This window comes from Cyprinus carpio, chromosome B22 (assembly GCF_018340385.1).
Source record: "Cyprinus carpio isolate SPL01 chromosome B22, ASM1834038v1, whole genome shotgun sequence".
NCBI classification, from domain to species: Eukaryota; Metazoa; Chordata; class Actinopteri; order Cypriniformes; family Cyprinidae; genus Cyprinus; species Cyprinus carpio.
Genome location: NC_056618.1, coordinates 12,209,757 through 12,221,448, shown reverse-complemented (window position 1 = coordinate 12,221,448; position 11,692 = coordinate 12,209,757). Strand labels below are relative to the sequence as shown.

At 37.8% G+C, this 11,692-nt stretch overlaps 3 protein-coding genes across 11 annotated transcripts in view; 2 read left to right on the top strand and 1 right to left on the bottom strand.

Moving 5' to 3' along the window:
- Positions 1–11,692, top strand: part of LOC109103223 (NLR family CARD domain-containing protein 3-like) — a 1,793,396-nt gene that overhangs the window by 1,013,416 nt on the left and 768,288 nt on the right. The window lies entirely within an intron of this gene.
- LOC109070511 (ribonuclease inhibitor-like) overlaps positions 1–11,692 on the bottom strand; it is an 862,999-nt gene that overhangs the window by 581,319 nt on the left and 269,988 nt on the right. The window lies entirely within an intron of this gene.
- LOC122141373 lies at positions 3,767–10,462 on the top strand. The gene is made up of 6 exons (XM_042748691.1): positions 3,767–4,045; positions 4,574–5,658; positions 5,768–5,914; positions 6,106–6,161; positions 6,264–6,357; positions 8,832–10,462. Exons 2-6 carry the CDS (start codon positions 4,939–4,941, stop codon positions 8,925–8,927), a joined length of 1,113 nt encoding a protein of 370 aa, XP_042604625.1. The 5' UTR covers positions 3,767–4,045; positions 4,574–4,938; the 3' UTR covers positions 8,928–10,462.

Sequence of the window (11,692 nt, the reverse complement as noted above, 5' to 3'; positions counted from 1 at the left end):
GCAATCTACACAGGCGCTATGGCAAAGCCAGCTCTTGACCAGGACAACAGTTGTGCTGATCCTAAGTGAGAAAAAGTCCTGCTTTTTTCTTCTTACCCAAACATGATGTTTGCAGTTAATAGTGGCAACATTGTAATAATGTTATCACATATGATAAGTGGAATGGCATTTACAGACACAGTACAAAAATAGTTCCCTGATGTTCCAAAAAAGTCATCAGGGCAGCAACTAAAGAGAAAAGTTAAATGATTGAGCACAAGTTTACGAGTAATGTAATAATTGTCATACCACAACATACTCACTGCTCATGCTCTCTCTTCTCTCTCTCTCTCTCTCTCTCTCTCTCTCACCTCACCAGGGCCCTCATGCTCTCTCACACCACAACACAATGCTCAATGCTCTCCTCTCTCTCTCTCTCACACACACACACACACACACACACACACACCGTTAATGATCTCTCTTTCATCTATCTCTCTCTCACACAACACACACACACAAACACGCTCATGCTCTCTCTCTCCTCTCTCTCTCTCACACACAACACACACACAACCAAATTTTTAAATTTCTCTTTTTTTACTTGTTTTTTTTCAGGAAAACAGTGTAGAGGCTTCATTTGGCTGTGAATAGTTGGTCTCTGCTTTGCTCTGCTCTTACAGTTTCCAATAAATACAATAAATAATTTGTGAAAATACATTGTTTGTTGTGAAGTTATTCCCCTGCATTAATCCTACAGAAGACATAAGAAGACCTGTATAATTGTATATATATCCACAACGTCCTGCAGTAACTTTGAATATTATATTTTACAAACCCTGCAGGGATATAATTCCTGCAGGTATTCCTTCATAAAATTCCTGCAGGTTTCCTCAGGAAAATGAGCTGAAAATCCGGTAGGTAAATCCTGGTAGGAAATCTGCATAATATTCCTGCAGGATTCCTGTAGGTTATTTTGGTAAGGGATATCATCTATTGTACTACCGTAAATATGAAATAAATAGGTGGACAATGGGCAATCATCAGGGAAAATTCGTTGTACCTCGTTAACCTGCTCGTACTGATCTTAAAATCTATTCATAGAACGGACTTCATAAATATAACGTTAGGCGAGGCAAACACAGCTAGTTAAGTTAAGTTAGCTTACCTGATTCTGACAACCTTTCAGCCCCCGGCGTTGACTTCTTAACAGGTGTAGTGCCGAAAGTTGCACCCCTGCCAGATTATGCCCCCCCTGGTATTGGTAGGTTTAGGAGATAGGTGTGGGGGAGGGGTTAGGATTAGGGTGGGGTTGGAGTTAGGCAATCAGGTTAGCGACTTCAACGAGGGGAATTTGCAGCTCCAGAATCTGGCAGGGTGTGGAAGAATTTCGCAAAACACCTGAACATCGTAGCCGAGCACATTTCTCAGGGTAAGTGTGTTCGTCAGTCGGCTTCCCGTCCAATGAAATGATATGAACACACATAAGAGCGCTTGGGTGGGCGCTTCAGCCGTTGTCTCAGGTGCTCTCTCTCTTTAGGTGGTGGGTTGTCAATTGTAAAAGTGCGAGCCACGACACTCCGACCCGCTTTCGCATTGTGTTCGTAACATCGTTGCCGCAATTGTTTTTTTAATACAATTTTTTTGCAGCCCCTAAAACTGAGCATGATAATACTTGATATATTTGCGTTCTGTTATCTAGGCCACCAGCTTAGGGTACGTCAGGGTCCTTCAGCCGGAAGTAAGATGACAAAACCAACGCAATGGCGGCACCGTTTGTTGCCATGGAAAATAATTTCTGTGCTGATTCAGACGCTTCTCACTGGATCTCGCAGCACTGCTGCATCTGTAGCAGTAACAGTGTCACCAAATCAACTTTGTCTCTCGAGAAAGCTGTTCTGAGCTCGAACAGTTTGTTTGTGTCGCGTTTCCGAGCTGATTGTAATAAGTGATGTAATGAGGTATAAAGATAGAAATTTAATGATTTGTTTTTTAAATCTCTCTTTTTTCTTATCTAATTCAAAGCCTGAGGATCATGTTCACATTACTCTCACTCAGTGTTATGTAATTACTGCTACATGATGACAGTTTTCTATATGTCCATTTACATCTTTTTACCTTAAAAAAAAAACAAAAAACAAATTTGTGTGTATGAAATATCCAGGAGCTGGAGCTTATCCCAGCAACCACAGGCCAAAAGATTGAAAATGACCCTGAAGAGGAGACCAGTCTGTCACAGAGATGACACACACAATATTGATCAAATAAAATCATCCTCTAGTTCCTGATTAACTATACCTGCATCTTTATATGTTTATATACTTGTCTATTCAGTAAATATCTGGATATGAACAGCCATATTCTCAGACTAGAGGCTAGATGTACAAGTGATATTATATTGTCATATATTAGCACATTGACACAGATTGCTCCAAATGTGTCTCAGTGAGTCGAGTCTATAAAAAATAAAGTACACTACTGCAGAAATACAGAAGATATTTAGTAAATATCATAGTAGAAATATCAAAAATGTACCCTTGTATGGACAAACAATGCTTTTAATAATACAAAACAGAAGTTTTTCAAAGAAGTCTTTACACGTCTCTTCTGAGCAAATTCAGTTGTGACAAACAGTTATAGTTCATGTATAGTTCAGATGAGAAACTGTGAGAGGAAAACACTTCTGTAAAAATATTATTTGCAGTCTTTTCCACAATTTTTTTTTCATTATTTTTTTTATGTTATCCAATGCTGTTTCAAAGGGGTTTCGGTTAAATATTACTTTATCAATCAGTCATTTTTTAATATAATTGATTACCTTTGCCAGACTGCCAGATACATTTTCTTTTCTTTTTTTTTTTTTTCTTTTCTTTCTTTTCTTTTTTTCTTTCCTTTTCTTTTCTTTTCTTTTCTTCATCGTGGCACAATCTGGAGAAGTACCTGGCTGACAGAGGTTGATTTTTCTGAGCACTTATGTTTGTCTTTAAACAGTTTGTTGTATCAATAAACACTGGGAAATTACTACAAATGTGTGCATTAATTACACCTTTTATTTATTTATTTTTTTAAAAAACTAAAAGCTGTGTGTGAAAAGCATCCATATGGGAAAACAAACTTATTACATTAATGTACATTATTCGGTACTAATACAAATAGTATTTTTTTTGCTGTGGTTTGCTACAGAACATTAGAAAAATAACAATTTAATAATAATTAGCTACAAAAATGAAAGTAGGCTACTGTTTTAGCTGTACAAGAAGAATGAGCTAATATTCATGTAAACATTTACAAATAATATTTATGTGACGAGGGGGCGGGGCCAAAACGGAGAGAGGCCGTGGTAAGTGATGATGCTCCACTCACCGGTCTCGAGTCCCACGGAGGAGCTCGGGGAGGATAAAAGGAGGAGTGACGACAGTAAAGCACGAGAGAGGACCAGGCCTGAAAAAAGTGATTTTGGAGAGTGGTAAATATAATCTGTGGAAACCATATAAAATGTACATGATTATTGCAGCCAGCCAACGAATTCTAAAGTAATGGGTAAATTCTACATATGCTACCCATTCGTCAACAGTAAGAACCATCACATAGAAAAATGCAGTAAAATATACCCCCAAAGCGTCACCGTGAGTGAGTGTGGGCGACGCTGGATCCTCTCTCTGGCTGCTATCGAACAGCAGAAGTGAAGGTAAGCTATTTACATAGGAGTGCTGTATATATATATTTTTAATTATGAGATATTACACTTCACTTGTATTCGGCTTTCGTTTGTTTATCATGCCATTACTTGAAATTAGAGTTTGAATCTGTCGCTGGCGTCACCATGGCCCGGGACACATCAAGCCACGTCGGACAACATCGGACCGTCGGTCAGGCAACTTGGTTTATTGTGTTCCACGCGTCGGTTTGACGTGTTCAAATAAACAAATTGACCCCGACGAAAGCAGACGTGCCGTTGCTAGGCTGAGAATGCGTTGACACGCAACGGCACGTCTGCTTTCGTCGCTGCTAGTTCTTTGCCATCGGTTTGTTGTGTCCCGGGCTTTCACCGTCTGCACAACTGCCGGTAAGTTGAAATGCCGTCGTGGTGTGCTTTTTACAAGATTAGTCAGCATGCATGACTGTCTGACCGCTGGTTTTAAGGTTAGAAACTAGTCAAAGCCAGATCAAGGCCGTATGGTGACCCTTAAACACTTCATTTGCACATAAGAGTAAGTGTAATGGGTTGATTTTATTTATGTTGTCATATCAAATATGTGTGCACTTTTCAAGTAGATATTGAAACAATTACTTAACAGCTGTATGGCCAGGAATCCTGTCTTATTTATTTATTGTAATGTTTATTTAACAGGGACGATTGCCCACAGAAAATGGGAAAATGTGATGCATACTTACTCTCCGTTTTTTCTCCTCCTTTCCTCATCTACCTCTTCTTAAAATAATAATGACAATCAAAGATTATTTATTGAAATTTCCACTGAACTAAATATCTGTTTATTGCTTTGGCAGAAGAATATTGAAGCAAACCTATGCAAGTAAGCTCATCAACTATTAATAACCTGTCTCAATTTCTTTTCTTTCTCTGTCTCTACAGCTGAGGAAACACACTCCAAACAACAACGGCGGTCCATTTAAGAGTCGTTTTAGAAGAACACAACATTCAAAAGCCGAAACTTCCAACAGGAATTCCAAATACAGTGGAAGATCTTGTTTCCATAGTTACTGAAACTTTTCAATTGCATGGGGAAATTGGACTACTATACCAAGACAAACACTTTGACAATGAGTTTTTCAGTGTCACCTCAACTGCTGACTTGTATGACAAGGCCACTGTCAAAGTGATCCTAAAAGAGCCGACAATAACCCTTGACCTACACCCAGTACTTGAATCATCTACATTGAGTTCAGTGAGCACCTATCCTGCAAGTACTACTGAAACGGACATCTGCCCCGCAGATCATGATGCATCCTCAGAGGTGTCAAACTACGCATCGTCAAGTTCCAGTGACACCATTATTCTCCCCGATTCATGTCCGCTCTGCTGCATGGCCAGTGCCATTCCAATTACCGGAGTTTTCCCGAGACCTAGAACTCATCCTCGCAGAGGCAAACAACTCCTATGATGCCACTGGAAGACACTTCATGGATGCCAGTGTTAAATCAGCAATAATGCAAGAGCTTGCAAAAGTAATTTTTTCTTACACTGCTTACCCAACCAATCAGCAAATCCTCTCAGTGGCTGAAGCCTTGGTTTCTAAGTTTCCGTGTCTTAGGAAGCCGGGATCATTTGCAGGCTTATATGGCTGGCAGCAGCGCATAAAAAACAAGATGCACAATTACCGTGCCAAGCTAAGATCTCGAAAATATTCTTACCCGGAAATTGAAATCAACACCTTAAAAAGGAAGCATCCAGGTGATGCAGTGCCTTCGAAAAATATAAAAAAGCCCAAAAAAGCAGAGGTTAATTACCTCCCTCCGCACCCTACTGGTGAAAGCCAAGAGACTCTGGAGAAAGAGAGGCTTGAATTAATTTTTGAAATTACAAAGAAAAACAATGCAAAGATAATTGCAGATAAAATGAATAAAACCTTCTCTAGCCGAAGAGTTGAAGTGGTCAGCCTCAGCCCCTCTGTGGGTGTGTTTAAAGAAAGGTGGCCAGCATTATTCACTGAGGCTCAGGTGAGAATGTCTTGTCATTTTTTTTCTTCCCACTAGGATACATTCATGTGATTACTATGAGAGCTGGTCTTTAATTTAAAATGTAATTTTTGGTCCTTTTACTTCCTAGATCAAGGAGGAGTTTAGACGCATCACAACAGTTTCCTTGGAGGAGACATTCATGCGGAAGCTCGATGAGTACACACCAGGTCTAATGCGTGCCAAAGGAGGAGCAGCTGGTTGCAAGATGCGTCCTCTGCTGGACACTTTAAATGACGTATGTTATTTTATTTTTTCACAAATATGTAATTATCGATATGAGTGAATTAAAAGTAAAGTAATTTGTAAACAATTGCTTTGTTGTGCGCTAAGTTGAGCTCCTTACCAACTTAAACCTTTTAACATCAATGTGTGACTTCGGTCTTATCCATCCATTTTCTTTACTGCTTTGTCCGTTCGGGTCACAAGATTTTTGAGCCAACCCAGCATTTATCAGGCGAAGGGGCAGGGTTCACTCTGGACAGGTCGCCAGTCTGTTGCAGGGCCAGAATTCGGTCTTAGTATATGTAGATCACTCACTCCCCACACCGCTAACAGTCTTATCACTAAATTGTATCTCCCTACAGACACAGAACATTGAGAAAAAAAAGAGATGCTGTTGTCTGCTGCCTCATTAACTACCTCGGTGAAAGACAAGAAGATCTTTTCCATGACTGCCAGGTATGTCATGAAGCTGAAGAACACGTTTGAAGCTTTTCAAAAACTTTTTTTGGAAATTGACGGGGCAAAACTACTGAAAAAGGTCCACAGCCTCAAAAATAAGCTCATGCAGTAGACACACATTTCCCCTGTTGTTCGAAGAGGATCTTTTGTCTGGACAGACTTTTAATGGAGTTGTAATGGAGTGTAGTTTTATATTTTTCTTCTTGTCCCTTATTTGCTCCACACACAGACACAGATCCATCCACTCTCTCTCAGCACACTCCATTGCTCTGTGATTTCCCCCAGATTGACAGAAAAGGAATACCAATAGAAAGTGGCCTGAAGAATTTTGATCTCTCCTTCCACCCTCTTTCCCTCCCCATTTGTTTGTTTCTTTTATTCTCATCCTATCTTTGAGAGTGAGAGCAAGCTCAAAAACTAAAGAATGTTGGTGTTCTGTTTTATCTTTATCCAGATATTTGATACTGTACATGCACAGAAACAACCATGTGGAGTTTGTGTGTGTGCTTTTGACTTTTAAAATAGAATAAGTTGCATGTGTTGTTTGCAGTAGCCAATTATCCAGAAACAACATTTGAAACTGTTATCTTAGTGAGTTATAAAAAGTCAATTCGTTCATTGTTGTGTGAAGCTGTTGTACTTTATTTAGCACTTTATTCTGTGTTTTTTGATAATTTGGTGCATCATTGCTGCATATAAACAAGGCTGTTTGGTTATTTGTTATATGAATACCTGGACCACAGATTTGGTCAGTCACTGTTGTGTAAATCTGAAGAGACAGCAAAGAGTTTAGTCTAAGAGTTTAGATACAAGAAAATCTTAATGTGATTGGACATCCAGCACTGCTCTGATCTCCTCACTTCTCCTTTCATTTTCTCTTCTCCTCTCTCTCCTCACTTCTCTTTTCCGCTCTGATCTGGGTGTCCTAAAACAGGGATATGTTTTATTATCCAACATTATTGAAACAACATTTGATAGATCAGTGGGTTATAAAACAGTTGTGTAAAGCTGTTGTGCTGCACTATATTTTGAGTGTTTCATAGGATTTTTTGGATTAAAAACATTGATCTGATGAACCATCTGAATGTCTTTATTGTGGGGGGTAAATTTTACCTTCTCTGAATAAGTAATTGTTATTAACTGATATTAATTAACTTTGATTTGAAGAGATAATTTTTACCTAATTTTAATGAGTAAGTAGCTGTTGTTGAATATATACATAAATGTGAGGTATTGTTACCCAATTTATGCAAGCATTTAATAGCTTTTTACTTCAGATAGTTTATACTCAATAGAAGGGATTAAATCTACCCCACCAAAGTCGATGCAAATTGTTACCTCACATTTATTGGGTAAATTCTATAGATTAGTTGTTTTGTTTCTGTTTGTGTGCGGCAGTCGTCTCTCGTCACACTATTTTCAGTTACTCCACCGGCCTTGCTCCGTTCCCACAGCTCTCGGCCCCTGCCGCACTCATCACAATTTAAAATAAAGTTTTAAATAATATAAAGCTTCATATGTGCCACCTGCTGTCTATAAAAGACTGAAGTGATGATGAAATCAGACGCTGCTCTCCAGACCTGAAGAGCTCTCCGGCTCCAGAACCATCGCTGATATTGCCTTGAGCAGAGAACTTACTCAGATTTATACTTTATTTAATACTTATACAGTAGTTGTAGAATATTTACTAATTGTAATAAATAAACTGACTTGTAGTATATAACACAAGTCTGCCTCCCCTGGCATTGATTTATAGCTAAGAACAGACCACGGAGAAGTCTTCTGTGACCGGTTTTGTGAAGATGAACTCAGATGATTATGAGATAGAACAGATCTGACTTACTTTACCTCCCTGAGAATAAATAAAATAAGGTAGAAGCTGTAGGAAATTTAGCACAATATATATCTTAAACATCTCTAAATAATACAGTTTTTTAACCTTTTAACTTTTCTTTGATATGAGCTACTCACATATCTGCAGAGAGAAACAAAACAAGCATGTGAGTGCATGGGACATGATAATAAAAAAAAAATAAAAAAAAATCCAAAGAGATATTAGTATTCAAACACATCAAAACAATGAAATCCGATGTTTGTCTGTTTGTGCTTCAGTGAAGGCAGCACATTAATTTAATGGCTGGAAAAACAAGTGGCATTCAACTGTTTGAACACACACCAGCCAATCAGAATCGAGTATTCAGACAGACCACGTTGACATTAACCACAGTTTCTGTCTAGAGTTATTTTTTCTAGCTGACTCTGGAGTTTATGTACACTGAAAAAAAAGTGCATATGCCTTGTCAATAATATAATTCTACATTCTCTTCTGCTTTCTCCACCCCATTCTATCAGGGAAATATGTAGAAGCCTAACAGGGTTTATAAACCATGTCAGAGGCTATCCTTATATTTAACCTGTTTCAGAAATTAAATACATAATTTGTGTACGTTTTATTTTGCCATTTCTTTCAGCCAAAAGGCCTGGCCCCCATCTTGGGAACCGCAGGAGAACATGGGAATGACTGTATCATAAAGGAAAGTCTGCTAAAAATACTGTTGTCACATTGATGGTGCAAAGAAACAAATGTTGTGTCTCTTAAACTGGGCCATGTGGACAACAATAAAGTTGTATTGCACAGAATTGATTACAATCTAATGAAATAGTATTTGTTTTATAAATCTGTTTCATTATTTGTTCATTAGGGCTGGGTGTTGGGAAGGACCTCATCACATCCAATATTTCCATTATCCAAAAGACCAATCGTTGTATTGTACAGTTTGCCTTTTCACTTCCTTCCACCAGAGAAACTAGTCTGCATTGTCTGGCACTTCCTATCAGCATTTCACAATAAAAGTTCTGTTGCGGGTTTTCTTGTTGTTTCTCCTTCTCTGAAAACATGGAATTGACATTTTTACTAGAGTACTTGAGGGTGTATAAATATCTCTCATTTTGTCCTATGACAAAGTTTCATTTTCACCTCATTCTGGCCCCATATATTCAAGCTCGTTAATAAAGCACAAGCACGCCTGTATGTACAATAGTAACCCCAAAAACTATAAAATACCAAAATAATAGAACTTTACACACAAAAAGATATCCCCCTATATTCATATTGAGCAAAACGTATGAAATAAGACTTATTTTTAGCTTTTACTGTCTTTTAACATAATACATTCACATTTATGGGAACAGGTATGTGCAATATACACAATAAAGGATAAAACTTTGTGAAAAATATATGTAATGCTATTTTTGTTTTCATTTATAAATATTTAATATGTATCAATATATAACCATACATGGTCAACGCATATATTGCAGTATATTGATAAATATAAGCACTAGTTTCGCATATGTATATATGAAAGGTATTATGCAATATATTATATTTTGCAGTATATTCCCAGATATTTTTTGTTCCGTAGGAGTAACCTTTTTAATCCTTGTAGTACAAGGTATATAGCCAGCTTTGGTGTTAAGAATAACCTTACAGTTGCATTTTGTTTTCATAATCTTCGTTCAGTGAATGCATTATCTTTAGTTGTATCTTTAGTTCGTTGCTATGGTGGTTGCTATTGATGTTGCTATCGCTGAAACCACGTAGCTTGCATTACGTACTTCTGCCCAGAAGTATTTTCTTCACAGACACCCGCTTTTTCTTTTTTTTTCTTTTTTTAATCTTTATTGACTTTCTATTAAACCAATGAACATTTTTACAGCACATATTGGACCAAATGTATACAGACACCCGCTTTTTAAATGATATCTTCAACATCTCTCCACAGAAAAACAAATTGATAACTCAACAATACGTTATGTTCATGTTAAGGCTATCACCTTTAATAATTTCTCCTTGGAAAATGAGAAAACATTTTTTACCAGTTTTTGGTAGCATACGGTTACGGAAGTGCTTTGTGTTGTGGGCGGAGTTTGCGCGTTGTACTCCTGTTTTGGCTAAAATATCTGAAATAAACCAACATATCTACTTTTTGTTAACATAGATCATCTAGATGCAGTGCAATTACTAGTTTGGCTGAACTAGATATTTAATATATCCAGTAGATTATCTTTTTACAACCCTATTGTACAACCCTACTTTGCAAACCAGAAGAACTACTACTGAAGTGCTGATTTGTATCAAGCTGCATGGTGTGGATATAAGGGAATTGTAGTTTTTTTTTTTTTTTTTTTTTAAATAGTGTTTTTCTTACAATTGGAGGTTGCAAATAGTGAGATGTGAGTATAGTGTGGGTTTAGTGGGATGGTAAACACGTCTATGTAATCAGATTTTAAATATCTAATTGTTAAATGGGTTCAAACTATTTTAACCAATTATAACCCATATTTTATCCATATTTGGATAATTGCCCCAGTTGTTGCTTATTCTCAGGTCAAGAGCTCTCTATAACAGTTGGCCCGATATCTGTAGCCCCTTTTGTTGCTGAATTATAAGCCTTCAAACATGTACCGACATGAAGTTTCAAAGGTCAGTGTTTCAAAACAGGAGCCATGTCGAATCTTCATACTAACATATGTTACTCTCCAGGTCACGGCCTTTCCAACCATGTATCTGGTTCAGCTATACAACAAAGTTTTAATTTTCTCATTTCACGGACACAAGCCATCTCAGGTCTAGTTTCAGGGAGCACACAGGCTCAATATATAAAATAAAGCTTTTTGTTTGTTTCTGACTGTGTAAACAGATTTACACACACACACACACACACACACACACACACACACACACACACACACACACTCTCTCTCTCTCTCTCTCTCTCTCTCTCTCTCACACACACACACACACACACACGCATACATTTGTATCTATCTTTGTGAGGACATTCATTGACACAATGCAATCTCTAGGTCCTTATCATAACCCTACCCATCACAACTAAGTGTCTGACCTGAACCCTGACCCTAAAACTGCCCAAATCCTCATTATAACCTGATCCCTAAAACCCAGCTCTTGACCCTCAAACTGACCTTTACAGGCTCTCAGAAAGTGAGGACTGGTCAAAATGTCATTCATTTTACTCATTGTACTGTCTTGGTCCTCACTCCGATGGACTAAAAATCAAACTGGTCCTCACAAAGACAGTTGTACAAGTACACACACACACACACACACACACACACACACACATTCAGGAAGGATGAATATCTATTTATGCTAATGCTGCTATAATGGTAAAAAAAACAAACAAAAAAAAAAACACACTAAAAGACTATGGTCTATGATGGGTAGTCGTCTCCTCTTGTACTTGTAAAATTATTATTGGTATTTAAAAACAAGAGTGCGTTACACATACCGTTGGCCCTGTTGCAT

What these genes read in the sequence shown, in the direction of transcription:
- LOC122141373 (XM_042748691.1), top strand. Translation starts at nt 4,939, where the DNA reads ATGATGCATCCTCAGAGGTGTCAAACTACGCATCGTCAAGTTCCAGTG. An exon ending in CATTATTCACTGAGGCTCAG is followed by an intron (nt 5,659 to 5,767) that starts GTGAGAATGTCT and finishes TTTACTTCCTAG; the next exon opens with ATCAAGGAGGAGTTTAGACG. An exon ending in TGCTGGACACTTTAAATGAC is followed by an intron (nt 5,915 to 6,105) that starts GTATGTTATTTT and finishes TCGGGTCACAAG; the next exon opens with ATTTTTGAGCCAACCCAGCA.